Source organism: Protopterus annectens, chromosome 4.part0, assembly GCF_019279795.1.
Source record: "Protopterus annectens isolate FY-2018-M chromosome 4.part0, PAN1.0, whole genome shotgun sequence".
Taxonomy (NCBI): domain Eukaryota; kingdom Metazoa; phylum Chordata; order Ceratodontiformes; family Protopteridae; genus Protopterus; species Protopterus annectens.
In genome coordinates, this window is record NC_056733.1 from 1,058,025,872 (window position 1) to 1,058,050,436 (window position 24,565).

The 24,565-nt window shown below is 42.3% G+C and overlaps 1 protein-coding gene across 1 annotated transcript in view; it reads right to left on the reverse strand.

The window, feature by feature from the left end:
• HMMR (hyaluronan mediated motility receptor) overlaps window positions 1-24,565 on the reverse strand; it is a gene marked incomplete in the record, with an annotated part of 1,493,987 nt that overhangs the window by 1,369,298 nt on the left and 100,124 nt on the right. Inside the window, 1 exon segment of the mRNA XM_044068985.1 lies at window positions 16,214-16,296. Coding sequence (XP_043924920.1) covers window positions 16,214-16,296 — 83 coding nt within the window.

Sequence of the window (24,565 nt, forward strand, 5' to 3'; positions counted from 1 at the left end):
AAGCATGCTCTATAGGAATAAACTCTTTGTCCAACTCTTGTAGGCATACCTTGGCAACTATCTACCTTCTTTACTATATGGAGCCCCTCTTCTAACTACTCTGTCTTCTTCCAACACCTCAAAACTTGAAATTTGCTATAATAAGATCTCTAAATTTGCAACTAAATCCAAAACCTCTACTCATCACTGCCTTGCCCTACAATCACTGAACTGGCTAGAACTCTCTAACCACCTAGACCATCTTCAACTAACTACTGTTCACAAATTAATATTCTACCCAGATAAATGCCCAGCCTTAAACAGCCTTCCCCCATGCATCCCAAACAGATCTCCAAGATCTGAACACCAAAATGCAATTTCTACCCACAAACCCAGAAGTCCTGCTGGCCAGCTTCTACTCTCTCTCTAGGTAAGAAATGGAACTCTCCCTCCTTCACTTAGGACTATACCAAACTATGAAACCTTCAAGATTCAACTTTTCTCATACCGGTCATCCAAACGGAAATGTTCCTTACACCCTACCTAAATTTAAGGGAATTCCCCAATGACCTATTCATACTCCTTGCTCCACTCTTCCCTCGAACTAATATTTTTATTCTCCTAAAATAGACTTAAGCTGACAGTCAGTGAATAAGCAATTCTCTCACCTGACTCCAAGTATGTAAATATTGTAAATATCACAGTATTTGTTGACTGCACAGCACGTCTTAACCTTACTTAATTAAAACTTCTGCATGCAAAATGCCCCCCCTTCTAATGTAAAAACACAAGATACCTCAGATCTTTATTTTACAGACATGCTGTGCTGAATGGAAATACCTGTAAACTGTGTTCTCTGTTATCTAACTGTGTTTATGATGTACATTTTATGCATTTACATTTCCTTACTGTATGAATTTATACATGTGTTCTACCTTTAATATTATGTAACAATTATTGCATTGCTTATGGAGCTTTTCCCCCCGGGCCGCCACTGAAAATGGGCAAGTTCTGGCCCAGTGGACTTCCCCGGTAATCAAACTGAAAATAAATAAAATAAATAAATATGGAAAATCTCACAAAACAAAGATGAATAACACAAAAACAATGTAGACAAGACTGTTAGTAAAGTAAAAGTTAAAGAAATAGAAGCTGAAGTTGAGCGCCTGCAAAGTGAAGGATTTAATGCAGAAGGTCTAAGACACACTACATCACAGTATGCTGGAGTATGTCCCCAGAATAAGGAAAAGCAAGATCAGGAGACACGTGATGAAGAAATATGGACAGGGGAAAGGAAGAGAGATTTAATATGGTGTAATATTTATGCAAAGAAAGCAAAATTAATCTATACAAAAAGAGCAGCACCAAAGATATCTGAAGAAAAATATAGGCAAAGGAATCTGGATATGGAAAACTTTACAATACAAAAAATAAGAAGACTAAGAGGGAAAGAAGAAAAGGAGAGGAGCAATGGAGAAGTCAAAGAAACAGAAACTGAAGTAACGGAACAGCTGCAAAGAGAAGGATTCGGTGCAGAAAATCAAATGCAGAAAGCACCACAACAGGATGGAGCAATGGATATCCAAATTAAGGGGAAACCAGTGGAACAGGAAGTAACTGGTCAGGTGCCATATCAAGATATTTGGGAGCCTTCCACAAGAAACCAGTATAAACATTCATTTGAAGCTAGTCAGCAAGGAAAGAAACGGGAAACTGTAGAAACTCTGATGCAGTCAATGTTGAGGAGCGATAGGCCAGTGAGTTCCCATATGACAGAACAGAAGACGACACAGGATGAAACTGAAAAGAATGTGGCACAGGAATATGCTATAGAATACCCACATGAAATGGAAAACAAGGGATGTACCCTCAGTAGGGAAGAAAAGGAGTGAAGAGAAGAGTTGTTAGATTTAATAGACAAAGATAGATACATCAAGATCAATGGGATAAATAGACTGCAGAAGGTTAATAAAACCACAAAAGTCAGGAGCCTGATAAAACAAATGAACACAGTAATTACCACTGTCCACAGAGACCCATGCAATATTAACAGAAGTAAACAGAATATATTACTGTGCTGCTAAATTAATAACTGAAAAGTTCTACCACAGGAACAAAAGTAGCAATGGAAGAGAGGGGGCAACAGCGAATACCATCATGGAAATATCGAATAGTGAAAACTATAAAGCAGCTAAGACAAGAAGCATCATTGTTAGACGATTATAGAAGAGAGAACAGATCAATGAAAATATTAAGAAAGATAGATGTGATAAAAGCAATGTGTGGTATTAGAAGAGACCAGGATCTATTATGCACTATTGGAGATAAACTAAAAACTACAAAACAGGCGGAAAGACTTAGAAGATACGAAGATAAATATAAGGGAAACACAGAATAAAATTTTTGATAACCCAAAAAAGTTTGAGAGAGAACTGGGAAGTAAGATAAAAGGAATAGATAGACCGCCAAAAAAAAAAAAAAAAAAAAAAAGGAAGCAGATACATTTTGGAGAAATATCTATGAAGATCCTGTGGAATATAAAGATGTTAAATGGATAGAAGTAAAAGAGAGAATAAGAAGTTTAAAGGTACAGGATATGAAATGGGATGAAATAACTAGAGAGATTGAAATAAAGTTGAGAAAAGCCTGTAACTGGAAAACCCCAGGCCCAGATGCAGTACCCAACTTTTGGCTTAAAGTATTAACTTCTTTGCACGATGATTTAGCCACGAGTAAGAACTATTTATATATGCTTCCTGAACACACACCGCACTGGTTAACAGGAAAAACAATGCTCTTACTTAAGAGTGAACCTGCAAGCTACCCTAAAAATTATAGGCCAATAACTTGTCTTCGGACAACATACAAACTACACACAGGAATGGACGCTGACAGAGTTTATAGTCCTTTAGAAGAAAACTCAATTATGGCAGTAGAACAAAAGGGCAATAAAAAGGTCATATGGAACAAAGGACCATTTGCTGTTAAACAAAGCTGTAGTGGAGAATTGTAAGAGGGGGAAGAACCTAAGTATGGCATGGACAGACTACAAAAAAAGCATTTGATGGTACCCCACATTCATGGATAAAAGTGTTAATGTACAAGATACACCCTACACTGATTGATTACATTACAGTAACCATGAAACAGTGGCAGACCACTTGGCAATTAAGCCATAATAAAAGGACAGATTATCCCAGGGATAAAAATTCAAAGGGGGATATTCCAGGGCGACTCTACCACCCTTGTTATTCTGCCTTGCCATTAACCCATTAAGCTGCTTAACAGCCTAGGCTTCTAGAAAACAACAAAGTCTAATGACTATTTAAAATTGTATAGCTCATCAGATGAGGAACTGAAAGCACAGTTACAGGTTGTCAAAACTTTTTCATATGATATTGGAATGTCATTTGGTCTTGATAAATGTGCAAAAGCAACCTTAAAAAAAGGAAAATTGCAGCACCAGGAAAACATCAGTTTGGGACAAGAATGGAATATAAAAACTTGAGCAAGACGGGGTGTATAAATACTTGGGAATTTATGAAGGATCAGCAATAAAACATGAACAAATGCGAATAAGGCTTAGTAAGGAGTACTTTAGAAGACTTAAATTAATCATGAAAACAGCACTGAAACCTAGGAACAAGATTCAAGCTATAAATCAATTTGCTCTTCCTGTCCTAACATAGTTTTGGAGTGATTGACTGGCCCCAAAAAGTGTTGGATAGATTGGATATCAACACAAGGATGCTTCATGCTCACCAAATGATTTATAAAAATCAGTGTATACCAAGATTATATATCCCCCGTTCTGAAGGGATGGGCCTCCTTGAAATTGATTACATGTATGGATCTGCAGTCGTGGGACTCCACACATCTATTGACCTCACAAGATCCAAATGTGGGGAAAGTTTTGAAACATGAGGAGAATAAATCTATGACGACATCTCTGCTTAATTTAGCAGAAGCACATCGACATCAAGCAGGAATGGAAATCAAACCTGAAGTGGATAAAAACCAGGCAGTAACTGAATGTGCTAAAAAAAGAAAATATAAGGGAAAGGATCAAATGAGAAGGCAAGAAATGTAGAACACACACACATATTAGCTGCAAGTACAAAAAACTTCTGGAAGAGCCTCATGTTGATCAAGAACGAATGCAGAAATTGTTAAGGAGAGGTGAATTTACATCAAGAAATGAAAGGTTAATATTGGCAGCCCAAGATAGTGGGCTGCATACACGCTGATTTACCACGTCCATTGAACATGTGGGAGAAACAGACATATGTAGGTTTTGTGGAACAGAGTTGGAAACAGTTATACACCTTATTGCTGGTTGTGATGCTCTAATGGCAGAGGGACTGTATAATGAAAGGCATAATAATGTGGCGAGATTGTTACACTGGAGATTGTGCAAACATTATGGTATCGAAGTGGCTGAAAAACATTGGAAACATGAGCCACAGAGAATCATAGAAAATGATGAAGTTTACATCACATGGGATCACCCAATACCAACAGTCCAAAAGACAGATGCTAGAAAACCAGACATAGTGATCCAAGAAAAGAAGACAAAAGTACCATTGATCATTGAAATTGCCACACCTAGTGACTAGTGTCTTGCGTACAGAGACACACAAAGTCATAAAATACCTTGATCTGCAGGCAGAAATGAGAGCCATGTGGAAGAAAGATACCCAGACAGTTCCAATAGTATAGGAGCAACTGGTCTTATAAAAAAGAATTTACAATCATATTTAGATACGTTACCAATTCATGTAACACCGTATGAATTGCAGGAGGAGTCATTGCTGGGCACATAGTGGGTACTGCGAAGAGCACTTTTGGCTAACAGAGTGAAATGCTACTTATTTCATGAACTTTAATCGTACTCTGACTTAGGAATAGGGTCCATTCCCATCATGGTATTAGAAACCCAAAAGACGGAGAAATCAAAAAAGGGAATTAGTTTTTGTAACAGTTGAAATCCCATTGTGGGACAATTTTCATCCTTGGTGGCCTAAGGTGCAAGTGGAATTGTTTGACTGAGGGAATGAATTGCAAGGTACAAGCATCTACTTAACACATCAGGTTTCCCTTACACCTCTAAGGTGTAAGATATTACAGCACAGCCACTTAAGCTCTCTCTCAGTTGAAGTCCTTGGTCTGTGACAAATCTTTCCATTCAACTAGGAAACCTTTTCTTCTTCTGAGAAAGGCTTCCTAGCCTCCTTCATAATCTTTATGAATCAGAATATGACTGCCTACCTGGAATTAGGGTAAGAGTCCAAGCAGTCAACCTTACAATGACCAGCTTTGGGTGTAGCAGAGAGCCCTTGTTCTGTTAGGCTCAGGAGATCTGTATGTGTTCAGGCAACACTTTGCCTCTTTTGAGCACCATAACAAGAGTGGAGTACAACCAGTGGTGCCCTGGCCAAAATGTTGCCAACTAGGATTACTTTTGGTCTTTCCACTTTGACTTTAAATAGTACCCCCAAGTATCAAAAGGAACTTTAGAGAAAAGCATTAACACCTGTCTAATTCAGAGAGATAATTCATTCATTTTACATGCTTCTGGAGTTGCAGTACCGACACAGAACTCTGAGATATGAAGAAAACAGGTCCACCTCTGTTACACCCACAATCTGTTAAGATTCCAAAAGACAAAGGATCATAGGAAGTTGCTAGACTATTGGCCCTGAAGCACTTGCAAGCCTAGCCAAGAATTTAGCCGATGTTCCAACAAGTCAGTACCCTACACCACTGTCCAGCAGGGACACAGGTGGAATCCCAGGCGTGTATTTTCTGTTCCCCATCCAGTTATCCAGGTTGCGCTTAAAACGGGTTAATGGAGGTACTCTGCCTGATGTGGAGAGGGAGTCCTTCCACATAAGGGGGAGTCTCTGGGACACAAATCTGCCCCACCAAGTCCTATTGTTGTCACAGATCATGTTGGATGTCACACATATGAGTTACTAGAGTGGAGCTTGACTTCCTGATATGCAGCAGTCCCATCAGGGCGGGGTCTGAGATTGCTTTGTATGACAGGCAGAAGTCATCTCTGAGGAGTCTGTAAGAGACTGAGTAGAGGGGACACTGCCTTAAGCCTGTGCAGGGTAGACGTTTGAGGCCCTGAATTCTCCTGGTGAGAAACCTCTGTGGTCTCTCCAGCTGCTGCATGCGCTTTGCAAGGTGCATGCCGAAAAGGACATTGTACTCAATGGGCCTTATAAGGGAAGAATACAGGGATGTTATGACCACCTTATGCCTGGATGAGATGCTCTTACTAATTAGGTGAACCATGTAGAAAGTTTCTGTACAACAGAGGCAATATAGTGGTCAAGTGTCAGTTTGGTATCAACCTCATGACCGACTGATAAGATCCTAAGTACGCAATGTGATGTGTGGGGACAACACTTTCCCCAAAGGGGATGAATATGCGTTTCTTGGCATTCAGTTTGAGGCCATGTTTCTGGCACCAGTCATGTCCACATCACTAGAGGAATTGATGACAGCACCCAGCTTACAGTCATCTGCAAACTTGGTCAGCCATATCTCACTGGTTTTAGCCTGCACCTCAGAAAACCATATCCCAAACAGCGGATGCGCCAAGACTGATCCCTGGGGTACATCACTCATTAAGGGTCTACTGCTTGAGGTGGCTTCCCCTATTTTGACTAGGTGGGTTCCATCACTGAGCCAGTTTGCTACCCATCTGGTAACATATGGATTGATGCCTACTTGACAGTTTATTATACTCAAGCGGGAAATAGTATCGAAGGCTCTGGCCAGGTTATGGTAGGCGGTGTGCACTCTTCCCCTCGTCCATGGCTTTGGTGACGGTCTCAAAGAAGTCAAACAGGCATGACCTCCCCTTCATGAAACCAAACTGTGTGGGATTGAGTGTCTGGAGGCTGCCAATGTCCTTGTTAATTAGGTCCATAATAATCCACTCCATGGCCTTGTAAATCAGGCTAGTTAGGCTGATGGGTCTACAATTTCCTGAATCGTTGGACACTCCACCTTTGTGCAAAGGATGACCATGGTGGCCCTCCACTCAGCTAGGATAAAGCCGGTACTCTGGCTTTGACTGAATAGGGTGCCTAATGGTGCTGCAAGTTCCTGCCAGAGTTCATGTAGAACGCAGCCTGGGGATGCTATTGGGTCCCATGAAGGCTGCATTTAATACCTCCGAGAGGGCAGTGATGACTTGCTCCCTAAATAGGAGGGGGGGGTATCGGGGATGTCCTGTTTTACTGATGGGGGACAGAGGGGTGAAGTTTTTACTGAACTCGTCTGCCAGCAGGTTGGCTATAGCTACAGCATGTTAATAGGTGTGTACTAGGCTAATGGCCCTGGAGCCTTTACAAGCCTAGCCCACAGGATTACGCTGGCATTGTGCCACCAAACCTTTGTTCCCAGTGCCTCTGTCGAGTAAAGCCACTGGAGTGATCCTCTGGGTGAAATTTTTATTTCCCCATCCACTCAAGATTTCTCCTAAAGAGGGCCAGTGAGGTGCTCTGTTTGACATGCATGGTAAGTCTATTCCATAGCACGGGCAGTCTCCGGATTATCAATCTGTCCCTCCAGCACGTTCTGTTTTTTGTGGTAATGAGGTTGAGGTCTCTGGAGCGTGTGGTGCGGAGGGTTTGGGATTTCTTTAGATATAGCCTTTCTAACAGAGCTGGGTCAGACCTGGCTTTGCAAGTCAATTAGAGATCGTCTCTAAGTAGGCGATAAGAGACAGAACAGGAGTTTTTTTTTTAGTCTGTCCATACAGGACAAGTGTAAGGCCTAGGATAATATCTGTGAGGTACGTTTCCGGCCTCTCCGGTTGTTGCAGGTGTCTAGTGAGGTACATGCCAAATGGGGTATTGTACTCTATAACTGGCCTAATGAGGCAAGAGTAGAAGGAAACAACGACCTCTTTTCTTCCTGAATGCAAAACCCTCAGTAATGAGATGTGCCACAAAGGAAATTGACCACAGTGGCAATGTAGTGATCAAGAGAGGATGCGGTCAACCTGTGTTCCCAGATCTCTTATAACACCTTCTGTGTTAAGTGGACTACCATCAATGTGGCAATTCATGGGAACTGGGTTTTTCCCTAAGGGTATGACAACACATTTTTTGGCACTGAGCTCAAGGACATGGTTCTGACACCAGACATTGGTCTCAGTGAGGCCTTTCTAAAGGATGTCAACATCACTTGGGGAGTTGATAATAGCTCCCAACTTGCAATCATCTGCAAACTGTCAGCCAGAGTCCCTTCGTGTTGGCCTGGACTTCAGTGAAATAGATACCGAACAGATGAGGACCCAGGACCGAACCCTGTGGGACTCCACTCGTGACTGATCAGCAGTCTGACTTGGAGTCAGCTACTTTCACTCTTTGGTTTCTGCGAGCCAATCTGCAACCCACCTAGTGATATAGGGGTTGATGCCAAGCTTAGTGAGTTTTTCTAGGATTCCTGAGTGGGGAATGCTATCAAAGGCCTTGGCTAGATCAAGGTAGGCTGTATGAACCACCTTGCCTTCATCCACAGCTCTGACAACGGACTCAAAGAAGTCAACCAAGCTGATTAGGCATGACCTACCCTTCACAAAACCAAACTGTGTGGGATCCAGAGTTTGGCGATTCCCTATATCCTTGTTTATTAGGTCCAGGATGATGCATTCCATAGCTTTGCATATCAGACTAGTCAGGTTAATGGGGCGAAAGTTCCGAGGGTCTGTTGTCACTCCTTTGTGGAGAGGGATGACTGTAGCAATGTGCCATTCAGTAGGGACAAAGCCTGAGGTAAGGCTGTGATTGTACAGGGCCACACAGGTGAGGTGCCAGTTCACTCTGTAGTTCATGTAGAACACAGCCAGGGATATTGTCAAGTCCCATAGAAGCTGCATTTCTTGGCCTTGGAGAGCTGTTTTAACCTGTGCTGCAGTAATACTGGGTCCCTGGCAATATACTGGTATTATGATTGGACCGGGGGGGGGGGGGTAAAGTTGGCACGGAATCTGTCGGCCAGTATATTGGCAATATCTGTTGGCTCGGTATAGGACGCACCATTGTGTAAGTAACTCAGAGCAAATCTGAGTATTGCCATGGAGATTCTTATAACTGCAGAATGCCTTGTGGTTGTCTTTACTATCTGCTCCAATTCTGTTTTCATAGCTAGCTTTAGAGGATTTGAGGAGGGATCTCAACTGTTTGTTGAGGCTGATGAACGAGTTTTTCCAGTCTTAGGACTTTACCTTATTCCGCATCAGTTTCCTCCTCCTGTTGTAGAGTTTATGACAAGGGACCACCAGAGTGGCTTCCTTTTTTTGGAGGAGAGCATCTTGGTTCTATTGGGTATGGCAAGATCCATGCATTTGTGTTCATACAGTACATTGGTGTTTGATCGGTGGCCATGCAACTATTCTCCATTTGCATGGGTGCCGTGAAGTTAGCCACCTCTGTTTTTAAGAGCCCAAAGTTAGCTTTGGAGAAATTTTCCATGATGGTTACCTTTGCAAGGGGGAGCTCCTCCATGTGTTTTTTCTTTTAGTCCAAGGAGGTACGTCTCAGGTCATTCACACCCACATGTACAATGACAGAGTCATATTGGTACCTGCTGTTGAGGGACCTGAGTGCATGTGTCAGATCCTGGCACCTGACAGGCAGCTGTTACTTTCTCCTTATTGAGCCTAGTGAATGGGAAATCAGTGTGGCTCACTATCGAGTCACCTATGACTAGTGTGTTGGGCATGCTGTTTTGCCATAGGGGCTTTGGTTGAGTGGCACTGTTTAGGAGAGTTGTGTGTCTCGTGATTAGTGGGTTACTACTAGGATGTTTTTTTTAAGTGCATTGCAAGTGGACTTTCTAATTTTTCATTTTTAATATCCCTCACATGTTCCTGTATCCTGGTCTTAAAGGCCCTCTTACTTTCACATATATAAAACATCCCACACAGACCTTTGAGTGCATACACAATGCTTTGTGTTACATGAGAACATAGCATTAGGTTGAAAATGCAATCCATTAACATGCTGAAATTTTCTACTCGCATACTGACAAGTTATACATTTGCCACAGGGATGTGTTCCCACCAGGCTAGGATTACTACTTAAACATGTATTGGGTTTAGAAATCTAGCATGGACTAGCATATCCTTTATATTTTTACCCCTTCTGAATGAAACATTCAGATTTTTGTCAAAGATATCCACCAAATCCCTAAATATAAACAGGGATGCCCAGTAGAACTGGATAATTTGTTTAACTTTTTCTGCTAGTAAAAAGGTCATAACTGCATTTATCTTCCTTAAATTAGCTTCTTCCAAAATCTACCTTTATGTTCATTACAACTATTACTAGACTTACAAATACTCTAACTTTATCGAAGGAAAAATAACACATCAGCATAGAAATTTTAAAAGATGTGGAGGGTGACAACTAGTTGCATCTAAAAAGTGCAAACCATCTTTAAATTTGCGAGATACCATGGTAATAATCTTGCCATTTTTACCTCCAAGACATATGTCCAGAAAATTGACTTTACTGCCCAAATGGGAGCCATCAAATTTCAACAGAAATCTACTCTTGAAGGCCATTCATGAAATCTCTAACTACTTGTTTGCCCCCCTTATTGCATAAAAAAATTAAATTGTGAATATATCTATAATACTTCACCACATACATTTTAAAAATTCCTTCTGATAGAGAAATTCTCTCTCAAAAAATTCCATCATAATATTGGCATACACGGGGGAAAAAGCTGCCCCAGTGGCTGTACCTTTCAATTGGTGAAACATTTGACTATCAAAATAATTTTTTCAACAGAATTCTATCAATTCAATTGCATAGTATGCAAGGGGACGATCCCCCAAAGTTTTATGTAATGCTTCTAACCCATACTGGTGATTAATGCTTGTAAATAAACGTTTCACGTCAGCTGTCAACCAATACATATCTTTAGTCCATTTAAGGAGTAATAACTGATCTAAAAAAAGTCAGCACTATCTTTAATAAAAGAACTTTGTCTAGTAGGACGGTGTTCCTTACTGTTTGTGTACAGTATCACAGCCGTCAGTCTTCATTATCCTATAGCCAGTGGCTCTTTAGATGAAGTCTTTCAGGGTAGTAGAGTAGCCATCTATTTGATGTTACTTTTTTCCTAATCTCAGTTTAAGTTCCCTGGACTTAAGAGGACCATCAAATGAGAACAACCCTCACTCCACCCCCAGGTCAGAGAAACCTGGGGTCAGAGTCACTGAAAGGCATTGCTAAGTTCTGGAGTACACTGCCAAATCCATAAGCTCTCCCCAATTGATACAAGGTTCTGATCTATAAAGGGATGGGTATGCTGACACCATGTATTGCTTATGTACCACTGGAGCTCTCAAGTGCAGCTGTGCTAGGGGGAAAGAACAATTGTGTAAAATCTTAACAGTAGATATTCCCCTCTTTGCTGTTGCAGTATTCTTCACAGAAGGGATCTCCTGCCAAGGAAAGCCTAACATCTGGCCAGTATACCAAAGCCTTTAAACCTTGCATAGCCTGTACAGACGTATGCTCTCCATACATGACATACGGCGTAAAGGGGACACACACAACACACACACACACACACACACACACACAAAAAGAGGGACTCTCAGCCAGGAGAACCAAGTAAAATGCAAAAGAAAAAAGGGGGTTGGAGGGAGGAAGCAAATTTTGCAGTAGTGAAGATAAGGACATCTACTGTCAAGGCAAGGTTTTACACAATTGTACTATGGCCCTCCTATATCACTCTTGCTGTATTCTTCACAGTAGGGAGAGTACAAAAAGTTTAAGAAAAGGTTTGGAAATTGGAAGCCTGGGAAGAGCCCTCAACACATCCACGTAGAATGCCTCAAACAAGACCTGCTCTAGCCCTAGAAACCATATCCAATCTATAAGTGTTTAGTAAAGTTAGGCGCAGAAGACCAAGTAGCAGCTTCAGCAATGGAATGTGTGTCCAACCCCTTCAAGAAAGCACCAAGAGAGGCAACATCCCTAGTGGAGTGAGCTGTAATGGAAGTAGACACACATTTAACATGAACAAAATGGCCTTAAAAATCCAAAAACAATGTCTTGGGATGAAATAAAACACTATACAGGTTTACAAATGGCCTTTGTTTTACCCAATATCCAAGCTGTCTGTGCAAATCCAATGCAAGACCCTCTCACTAGCAGAATGAGAAGAAAAAAGAAAGGAGTTTAACTCCCTGATTCAGGAACAACTCACCGACAACCGTGGGCATAAAAGGGTTAGCATGAAGAAACACACTGTCCCTGGGGGAAAAAAAAACTAATAAAGGGCGGGATTGCCATATGGGCCTAAAGCTCAGAAACCCTGAGTGGAGGCAAAAGCAGGTAAAACTTTCTGGTACAATGTTGCAGTGAAGCCAAGCCTGCAGACTCAAAACCAGCCTGTTTCAATTTCTCTAAAAATGAAGGTTCCAAGGAGGAGTAATAAGCTTCCTTAGGGGCCTATGATGCAGGACACCTTTAAGAAAATGACCTCAAAGCGAGAGACCAAAGTAGGATTAAGGTGCAAATTAGCAGTAATGTCTTGCAAATGGGCATTTACAGAACAAGGGGGAAAAAAAAAGGTAACTCACACAAATAGAAGAAAACCGGGGAGGGGGGTCACAGGCAGGCAGGGTCCTGGTTATGAGCATGGCACCAGGCAAAATTTATTCCATTTGGACATAGAAGACATTCTGATACCAGTGAGGTAACTTGTGAAGATTGCCCCCAGCCAGATGCATTAAGAGGTGAAACAGTGCGGTCTTGGCCAAAATAGAGTCACAACAAGATTGAGGAGTCCAGCTGAATCTTCTGCAAGATTCTTGGAAGACACAGCGAGGGCCACAGGGCGCGCGCGAGGGCCACAGGGCGCGCGCGAGGGCCACAGGGCGCGCGCGAGGGCCACAGGGCGCGCGCGAGGGCCACAGGGCGCTTGAGGGCCACAGGGCGCTGAGGGCCACAGGGCTGAGGGCCACAGGGGCCACAGGGCCTTGAGGGCCACAGGGCGCGCGCGAGGGCCACAGGGCGCGCGCGAGGGCCACAGGGCGCGCGCGAGGGCCACAGAGACAGAGACAGACAGCATAAAGAAACATCACCTTCCAAGGAAAAGGGTAGCAGTTTTACATGCCAGATGGCATGGTACACTGGAACAGAAGAGAGCAGTCTGTTCAGAGGGGGGGGGATAAATATCTACCAGAGGAACACCCCACCGATGGACTATGTCCATATACACATCTCTGTGAAGCATCCATTTGTAAACCTGTGTTTTGGACCTGCTCAAGGCGTCTGCCATTATATTTTTCTCTAAGGGAATATACACTGCCTGAAGAGTTAACTGATGACAGACAGCCAGATCCCACGCTTGCAGACAAAACCTGTAGAGAATATAAGATTTTGTACCACCTTGCTTGTTGACATCACTGAGAACTGATAATGAGAGGAAGAAATAAGAACTTCCTGAAGACAGAGTGAAGAATATGAAGGCAAGCATCCTTCAAATCCAGGGACACTAGAAAAGCCTGGGGTAGAAGAAAAACAGTTTGAAGAGTAAGCATCTAGAAGGTAGGAACCTTGAGAAAGGTGTTGGAGAGATCCGGAATAAGTCACCCCACTACCCTCCTTTCGAGGGACCAGGAACATTCTGGAGTAAAAACCCTTTCCTACCTGAGAAGGGACAGAATGAACAATTAAATGGTCCAACAGGGACCCAAGAACCTCAGAGAAATGTAAAAAACGGTTCCAGAAGAGGTTGGGGAATCTCTGATGGAGGGAAATACTTCCACATCATGAAGTAGCTCTGATGGATGATTGATAGAACCCAAGAATGAGAGGTGATATGCCAGTTTGGAACACAGGGTAGAACCGAAGGGATGAAGGAACCTGGCCGAGGGGTAGTAGTGAACAAAAAGTCAAATAAAAGCAGGCTTGTCTGACAAAGGAGGCTTCCTGAGCTACAGAAACCAGAGATGATGTAGGAGGAGCTCACCTACCACCCTTGCTGCCTTTGGTGGCTTGACGAGGCTGCTTATTAACAAAAGCAGACCTACTAAAGATAGCAGATAGGGGATTCAAAAGTGTTTAAGATCATGCAAGGCTTTACCTTTTTTCTGAAGAGACAAACTCAGCAGTAGTGGTCCCAAAGAGAATTATCCCAAGCAGCATTCAGTAACTTCGCCTTAATGTCTTCAGGTAAGGACTAGAAGCAAAGGCAACGCCTCATGATCGACCCAAAGGTACAGCTGTTGAAGATGCATCAGCAGAATCATAGCTACACTTGATACAGTGATGAGACACCAGAGAGGTAGAGCCTTAAACAAAGAAGATTTTGCTTCAAACAGGGGAATCAGAAATGACCTGACAAGCCTGGGCAATCAAGGCCAGAGCATAGCTAGTCATGTAGGTCTGATAATTGATGGCCCGAAAGCCCAAAGCAAGAGTAATATAAACCTTTTTACCAATTCTCTCCATTGCCTACTGTCTATCCGAAGGCAAAAAGTTAGCAGGCTTGTCAGAGGAGATCGACATCACAGCAGGGTCAGCAGAAGGACCTTTAAAGTAAGAAATGACATTCCTCAGGAACTTAGAACCTATCAGGATTCTTGGGAGCAGGAAGCAGAGAATCTGTAGACTAGAGGCAGCAATAAGAGTGCCTAACAAGGCAGCTAATAAAAGACGTGTTGCGGAAGGTTAAGTAGTATCCATCTGAAGCAGCTGTTGATGCTTTTTCTAGATATCAGACACTTGAGAGGAATCTCACTTAAAAGTATTCCAACATTCTTGCTACACTGCCTCAAAAAGACAATTCCTCCAAAGGAGACTAGAGACTTAGCTTCACCTTTAGCTTATGGCTATATGTGGGAAGAGTAGGACAGGGACTCAAGACTCTCTATTTTCATCTGATGAATCAGGTTTCCTAGTTCACTTGGAAGGAGAAGGAATAGAAGTCCAAGGCTAGAGGTAGGCACAAACCCCCTTGAGGAGGCGTCACAGCAGTTAATGCATTGAACAGGCCCTGAGTAAACTCCTGCCATTCCCTTTAAAGATCTTAAGGCTGTTAAACAGTTGAGATGCAGGTTGACAACAGAAAAGGGGGTGAGGCAAGAAAGATATGGAAAAAAGTGTAGGTTAAAGACCATGGGTGTTACAGTTGAGAAGATACCAAAGGCAGCAGAGAGTGTATAAAGTTGTCTTGTGAAAAACTAGTGAGGAAGTGAAAAGACCAGAGTGAGATGACTGGAAAGATGAATTCATGTGACGTATGACTTGATTGAATTGCAAAGTAGTAGTTTGAGAGTTGCAAGTCTTATGATCGCTTAAACCAAGTTAGTTTAGCCAGGAGAGGAGCAGGAGCATAACCAGATAAATCAGTAGATGCGGCTATGCGAATGAGTGCCTGCCAAGGACAAATCACTTACACTACAGAGTAAAGTAAGTGAGCTCTCCAGCTGGGGAGTAGGACAGAACAAGATTGCAGAGCAGGACATTTATCTGGTTAATGTACAAGTTACTAGTAGTTGTCAAGGTTAGATGCTGTAGGAGCTCCAGCCAGTTAAGATTTTTATTGAGACACTGGCAAGTTTGAGTGATGTTTACCTGTAAATTTAGCAACTTTATGATATTTAATCACAAAGGATAACCCTACTCTAAGATTTTACAACTCTCTCAGATTCCCAGGTGTTGAGTTGAATTAAAGGCCTTTATTTCAATCTGCATACTGCATCAATTACCAACAATGTTTGGAATCAACTCAAGGCCACGTACAAAGCCATCTCATCTACTTACAGTTGAAGCTAGAAAAGTCATTGCTTTACATTTACAGATAACCAGTCTTGTGTATGCATTACTTACGACAGCCTTCTCTCATATCGGTCTGCTACAAACCACAAAGAAATTCTGAGATGCTTCCATTTACAAACTGCAGTGGAAAACAGTAGAAGCTTCATACCCTTTTTTATTTGCAGCACTAGCAAAGAACTGCACACACTACCAGTAATGGCTGCAGCATTATGGCATGTACAATACCACTAATTCAGACAGATTCTTTTGCTCTGCATGTTCACTGGCCTCTGCACTATCAAGAAAAGGGAGGTAATCTGTAAACTCAGCATGAAGTGGGTCTTTGATAAATCAAAATGTTGGGCAGTACGTACAAGGTCTTTTTGCTAAACTATGTAGAAACATTACTCAAACATTGCACTTACCCCTCCAAAGGACTGTGGCTTCCTCAAAGCTCCTGCAGTATTCAAATCATTTTCACTTCCTGCACAGATCAGTATGGACCCATCTGGAAAACAAGAAAAACAGCACCATACAAGGTGTTTACAAATTTGTAGAAAGTGGTATTCATTTTCATACATGTGGCATTTGCTCCAATTTCAGTTGCAAATGAATTTCCATTTGTTTTGGACGTACGTTTTGGTCATCTATGAGTTGACTGGGGGGAGGGGGAGCAATGAAAGGGTAGACATTTGCCAAACATTTACAAAAAAAGGAAAACCTAAAACATTACAAAGCTCTATGGCATACACAGTCCACACGTCTATGATGAGCCATTTAAAATTGCCCTACCTCTCCACACAACTTCCCTTCTGTCCAACGTTTGCGAATCTGGCTCTGAGGAGTTGTGGGGTTCCACACGTGGCCTCCACAGTAACACTGCTTTCCTATGTTAACTCTTAATCCAGCATCTCCATTCACTTTACTTAAGTCTAGTCAATGAAAGTTTTCTACCAGCTCGTGCAATGCCTTGCCTTGTATGACTGTAAAAAGTTGCCAGAGTACTTCAGATTTCTACAATGCAAGAATGTGCTCATCACCTTTCAAAGTCCATTTTCTTAGCAATACTGAAAAAAATTAGATTTACCAAGGCTACAATTTGGCGCACATGTTTTCCTTCTACAATCCATGTGATCACCTCAGAGCCTTTACCTCCTTTATTTCCTGCCTCTTCACACTTATAGCAATGTACAGCTTCCTCAATTCTTGTTACCAAAAATGCATTACTCTTTTTGCACTAAACCATCTGTTACCCATGTGGCTTTCCCATAAGCTGAACCAGACCTGGTCATCCATTTACAACTATTGCACAACCTCATCACCAAAACTTAGTTCTTGGTCTGTTATCAGATACAACGCTTATAATGATCAGCTTAAGTACAAAACCTTGCAAGCTTTTCTTCTGATAGTTACTCACTATAAACTTCTGCAATTTGAAGCCTAAATTTATGCATATCATTTTAAGCTTATTTACACATTTAAGTTGTACATTTGTTAGACAAACAGATCCACACAGTTCATGACAACATTCAAGATTGGTTGGCACAGCCAGGATTTACACTACACCTAGGAGGCTTTTCCAAAGCTAAAAGCTCTTCCACTCAACCCAATAATGTACAACACCTTGCTCTTCTGTCCAGATAAGTTTACCCAAGGATTGCCAATATCCACCACTATACATAGCCCCCCCAAACCACTGACTTCATGTAGACCTTCAGTGCAACAGGCTAGGTCCATGCAAAAGCTACAGTAATCAATAGAAGAGAGAAGCTGGAGGGGAGGCTATAATGAAGTGGAAAGGCAGCATCTGCAAAGATCTAATGTGAAGTACATGAGATTTTCTTGTCTTGCATGATCCACTCCATCTACTTAGGACAGTCTCCAGCCAAGCATCTTGAGTGGCATAACAAGATACCTTGGAGAAGGCTACCTCGTAAGACACAGGCCTTCTGATCATAACCAGCTTAGTGTGTCTTGAAGTGGGCAGTGAATCCCACATAGCCATACTAATGTCCACTGAAAACTCTGAAAAAAGCCAGAGAAAGATCTTGGCTAAATGTAACTAACCCTGACACAGTCTTACTGCTAGTGACTTGACACTAATCAATCAGTTAGCCACTTCAATGGAGTAATTTTATATACGTTATCTACTTCCCTCCTTTTGAGCAGGCCAGGACATTTTCCATGACCTTTAGTTCTGTGCACATAAATTATGAAGAGGTGGGCAATGCAACTTGTTTACCTTTGTTTAACAGGCCAAATGATAATGAGGTCTGAGGATACTTTTGGCATAAAAGGTGGAGTGGTTCTCAGCAAATCCTACCTTTTATCTTACAGAAAAGAAATATGGAGGAGAGTAAGGAGAGGATGTGTTGTTCCAAAACCTTCCAAGCCAAGGTTACTGCCACTAGAAATGGTCTTGTATCACTACCAACTGAAGAGGCTGAGAAAAGTGAAGTACCATAGAGAAATACGGCACTTCAAAAAAGGTAGCCTCACAGATGTTAAAGACTTAAGACTTTAATTTTCACAAATAAATTGGAGAGCTGCTAAACATGTGTGGAGGAAGAGCTAGTATTCACCCCCTCCCAAAAAAAAATAAATAAATAAATTGTGCCCAAAACTGAAAAGCTAGAATCAGTGGACGGTGTCGCACAAATCTACCTTTCCTTATTTGTTTAGATACCCAAATCATTTTTGCCTATTGTCAGATTTTGTTATGCAGGGTACTGGCCAAAGGAATTGGCGAAGTCATGCAGTAAGCATGAGCAAACAGATCTGGTTGAGGCTTGCCACCAGAAGCAGGAATCACTCATGGGGCATCAGGCTGGCATCTGCAAAGTCTGCCATTTAGGAGTTGGACTGGGAGTGAGCACTGCTACCTAAAAGCAATGTAAAATTGTAGCAGCTGCACCCTGGGTAAAGTGGTTCTGAAAAGACAGTCACAGTATTGCCTTGTGCAAATACTCTGTAGAGGAGGGAGTCATCCAAGTCCACATTCCTTACAATGTACACCCTCCTACCTAGGAGCCAACTCAACCCCTCCCTTCAGCCAACACTGGTGCAAGGTTATACTTTCTCAAAGAGGAGAAACCAAATTCACCATGGGGTATGCCTGCAACACACCTCTGAGTGACCAAGTCCAAGACCATCCTAAAGAACCTCAAAAGGGAACCAAGCGGATAGTAGCAGTCCCAAAAGAAAGACCTTTGGAACCACTGGCGTCTATGGTCAGAGATGCTGTAGTGGTAGCTGTACCACTGAATAGACTACACTGACTGGAAGGGGTCATACTTATTTTGGACCCATATCTAGGTAGTGGGTCTGAATAGTTGTGCTTGCAATGGCTCTTACTGGGACTAGTGCTCAGACGTTTATTCTGTCCTTGAAAGAGATTCATGCTCTAGTCAAACTCATTTAGTGGATGGTAGAGATAAAAGGGGGTGACTAGAAGCTAGCCAAACATGGGAGTTGTGATACTTGAGAACACAATGGTCCTGAGCAGTCTCATCTGAGCCTTCACTGCCGACATACAATGTATTTAGTAAGCACCATACAGTTGTGGTGGAGGACTAGGTACCCACCTCAACCCTAGAAAAAAAAAAGAGAGAGAGAAAGGGGTCAAAGGGAGGAAATGGTACTGCAGTGAATTTACTCCAATATCTAAAAATACAAGTTCCTAAGCAAACTAGGTTAATACGGCCTCTTGGGAAGATCCCCCGAGCTAGGCCAAGTTGGATAACTGGACCAGGGGCCAAGTTGGATAACTGGACCAGGGGACAAAAAAAGTCCATGGCATATGGCAGAGAAATTCCACCCTGCCCCTTATTTTGTAATATCTGGGAAAAGTGTGAATAAGGGACCAGGTTACTGCCATCAGAATTGCTCTAGTGAAAACACCTCTTAGGAGGGCTGTAGTAGCAGGTATAAGGCCTTGGAAAAGTGGGTCCAGACTAGTGTAGACTGGTTTATTGCGGTGAGGTAGCAAAAACCAATGCAGTTCTCAATTTGTTTGGAATGGTTTACTGGTTTTCCTTTTCCCTTTGAGAAAGCAACACATTGGGTGTGGACTCCTATCTAATTTTGACCCATCAAAGCAGAATATACGCTTGTCTGTGCACAGACTGTAAAATCACCCTCGCTTTAAGTGAATGGATAAAGCATTTGTATTTACAAGCTCAAGAATGGCAGACTCTCAAAATAGCATATGTGAGGACTGTAGAACAGACATGCAGCCGAGCGGGAGAGAAGGCACACAAAGAAAGCTGGTGGTGGAATGCAGAAATGAAGCAAATCATCAAAAGAAAAAGGACTGCAGGAAAAAGTGGGAGATGGAAAAGACAGATCATGTGGAGGATAATTACTGGTTAACTAAGAGACTAAAGTGCACAATTTCAATAGCAAAGAACAAGGCATCAGAGGCCATCAACCAGCTTCTGGAAAGTGACTTGCAAAAACAACTTTAAATCAGGTTGCGGGGCAAAAACAAACAACCTTATAATGGACACCAAAATCAACCTGCTCACCAGTCCACAGGACAAAGGCAGATTGAAGGAGTACTTCCAGCAACTTCTGAATGAAGAAAAAAAACAAGTGTTGTACTGCGCCAGACGTCCGATAAAAGAGGAGGAGCCCACCTACAAATAGTAACATCCTCTGATGAGGTAGATATGCTCAAGGTGCTTGGTGAATTTACTTAGAAGATGGCTGCACACTAGTCCATAGGTAGATTAGCACTCTCCATGAGAGATGAACTTTTCAAAACAGCCAGCAAATCCACTTATTTGGGTAAAATTCAGTCGCTGGATAGTCACTGCACTATCTGGATAGCAGCAGGGGCAAGGAGAAGAGAAAAGACACTAGGCTGGGAAAAGTCATACAACTTTTCAGCAAAACACTGATCAGGTAATGACCTCAATAATGTAAATGGCATTGCATAATTTAGACGATTAAATGCAGAGTTGCTTAAAACATGACACTGGAGAAATGTATAGCCAAATGACAACACTGAAAAGCAGCTTTAAGGTGCTATTCAGAGGAGCTGGTAAAACTTCAGTGTGTGAAATGAAGGAAAGGCTGGCTGAATACGAGGCTTCAAGAATAGTAAAAAAGTACAAATGAGCAGCTATAGTAGTATTCCACAAAAGGATTAATAGAAAGGGCAAATCATGTACAAGCTCCAAATATCAAGAAGTGGAGGGAGGAAGGAAAGAAAAAAAGAAGTTTGCAAATTTTTGGCGGAGGACTATAAATAATCGTTTTTTCACTTTGTCATTAATGTTAAGAAATTAAGTGAAACAACTCCCTTTCTTTAAAGAAATGTATAGACTATGTGTTTTTTCTCTTGGTAGTGTGTGTGTGCAACACATTTATTGAAGTTAACCATTGCTCAATACAAGTTGCAGTCATTTACATAATGCAAAGATAATAGATGTTTAACATTAATAAAATGTGAGGTGGAGATTAATGTATATCCACCAACTTACTTGCTAGCTGAACTCTGCTAATGTCTGCAGACACCATGACTGAAATGTGAACCATTATATCTGTATTAACACAATTACAAAATATACGAAACACTAAAATTAGTACTTGGTACTTAAAGTGACAGTGAAAATAAATGAAGTTTGACACTGAAGAGAATACAAGCAGATCCATTCCTACTAGTAATAGCCACCTCCGTATGAATCATTATAATGTAAAATTGATTTAAAAAAGTTCTCTGGCTCTTATTTAGTTATAATTCTGTTAACTGCACATGTACAGGAAAGATGATGAAATGTAACACAGGCTGTAACATGCACTGTCAGCATGATTAAACCAAACATGTGTGAAGCTATGGTGCAGTTGTCCATCTGGAGCATCTGCCCATATTATGTAGACGATTTTCCCTTTAAAATGTATTTACTTGTGCATTTACTGTGAGCTAAAAAGGGTTGGGCTTAAAAAAAAAAAAAAAAAAAAAAGATTTTCTTTTAAGGTTTATACTGAAACAAGGCAGTTCCATATGCTTTCTCCTATTAAGTTGGTGCACTTGTGCATTCTGAGGCAGTGTAGCAACTGTCTCATGTACACAGACAACCCTCTCCTCTTACCTCCCAACTCTCCAGCCAAGACCAGACTAGCTGGTCAAGTAGGGGTCAACATCTGCACCACACCACATGGAACACACAGACCCTCCAGAACACTCACCATCACAGCTCTCACATAAAAACACAAAAGCACACACCCACCTTCAGAGGCTCTCAACAGAAATTTACCCAAACAGCAGAGACCTCCAAGACAGAAATGCACTTCTACCACAACACAGCACAAACCACAGAACACATAGCTCACCTCCACAGTGTGCCCCTCAACCTAAGCCAAAGTCTAAACAACTTGCCCAATACACTAATCACAGGTGACTCAATAGTGAGGCACACAGATGTCCCACTCGCTAGGTTGAATAAGGAGACGATAACTGTCAGCCGTCTATCAGGTGCTAGAATCAGACAACACATGCACTCAGGTCACTCGTACAAGTATGACTGTCATTGTCCAAGTGGGTGTGAATGACTTGAGACATACCTCCCTGGACTACACGAAGACAGACATGGTGGAGCTCTCTGATTATGTAACGAAGGCAGTTATGACACTAGCAGTATCCTACTGTCACCCAGAAAGATAACAGTACAAACAAAATAAATGACTTCAACAATTGGCTAAGTTTCTGGTGTCATTCTAAGGGGATCCAGTATCTGTCTGCTTGGGATGACATTGACAGACCTAGATGCTTTGCCAGAGATGGCCTGCATCTGTCACCCCAGGGCTTCCGGATACTGGCCAAGGCTCTTGCCACCCCTATAGTGCCTTTTTTAGGCAGTATTCCAAAGACCAAATTACCACCATAACAGCTATAAATAAAGGCAATCTGAGGGTCATACTGCTCAATGCTAGAAGTCTACATCTAGAGATGCACTCGCTCGAAGCACTCCTCAAAATGTAGAGCATAGACATCTGTGCTGTAACGGAGACCTGGTTTAAAGTGGCAGAAAGCATGCCTGCGGTACCAGGCTATAACTCATTCCACACCTTTTGGCCCCGAAACATGGACTGAAGCTCCAAAGGTTGTGGTGTCTTCATATTCATAAAAGATATGACCTCCAGACTAGTACCCCAGCATAACGCATCTGAGATACTTCAGGTACAACACTGGGTAATACAGCAATCCAGGTCATAGACTGCTATAGTTCTCCAACCATATTCCTAGACTCTCACTCCACGTTCCTAAGCACCCTGGAATTTATCAAGGTCCAACCCAATATTCGCTTACAAGGAGACTTCAACTACCCCTCCATCAATTGGGAAAACTACTCAAGTACCAATACACTAGCCCAACGCTTCCTGGAATTCAGTTCCAATGCTCTGGACCAGCTCATTCTCTTGCTTCCTCTAGTGGAGGTCATTCTTGACCTGGTTATTACTAACATTGGTGACTGTTGCTCTACACCAATAGTCAATCCCTCCCTGGTCAGATCTAACCATAAACTAATCACCATGGAAATCCACATCACACCCCCCCGCAAAGGTAAACACCTTGAAAAACTTCTCCAACGCTGACTTTGGACTTCTAAAAAATCAGAGGTGGCTAACTTAACGGCACCCATGCCAATGAAAAACAGCTGCAGGACTGCTGAATCACACAAATACACTGTACAAACATGCACAAATGCATAGAACTAGCCATACCAAACAATCAAGATGCTCTCCTCCAAAAAAAGGAAGCCAATCTAGTGGTCCCCTCCCAAACTAGTGGTCCCCTCCCATCAATAAACTCTACAACAGAAGGAAGAGTGTTGCAGATAAAGGTGAAGTCCCAAGACTGGAAAAATTCCCTCATTAACCTCAGCAAAAAGTTGAGATCCCTCATCAGATCCTCTAAAGCCAGCTGTGAAGGCAGAATCGCAGCAGACACTAAAAACAATCGCAAAGCCTTCTATAGCTATATCAAGAACCTCCACGGCAATACCCAGATTTGCTCTGAGTTGCTGTACAATGGTACCTCCTATACTGAGCCAACAGATATTGCCAACATACTGGCAGACGAGATTCAGTGCCAACTTTACCCCCACCCAAAAGGAGCAACCACAATACCAGAAGAATGCCAAGCACCCAGCAATACTGCAGCTCAGGTTAAAGCTGCATTGTCCAAGGCCAAGAATACAGCTTTCATGGGACCAGATAATATCCTTCACTGTGTTCTACATGAGCTACAAAGCGAACTGGCACCACATCTGAGAGCCCTGTTCAGTCACAGCCTCACCTCAGGCTTTGTCCATACAGAATGGCGCATGCTACAATCATCCCTTTCCAAAAAGGGGGAGTGACTACACACCCTGGGAATTATCGCCCCATTAGCCTGACAAGTCTGATATGCAAAGCTATGAAGCGCATCATCATGAACCTGATTAACAAAGATCTAGGAAATCTCCAAACTCTAGACCCCACACAATTTGGTTTTGTGAAAAGGAGGTCATGCCTGGTTGACTGAGTCAGTCACTAGGGCTGTGGATGAAGGTAAGGTAGTGCATACAGCCTACCTCGATGTGGCCAAGGCCTTTGATATCATTCCTTACTCAGGGATTATTGATAAACTCAAACTAGGCATCAGCCCCTATACCACTAGGTGGGTTGCAAACTGGCTTACAGATAGAACACAGTGTGAAAGTAGCGGACTCCAAGTCAGACTGCCGACCAGTCCCAAGTGGAGTCCCAAAAGGATCAGTCCTGGGTACTCT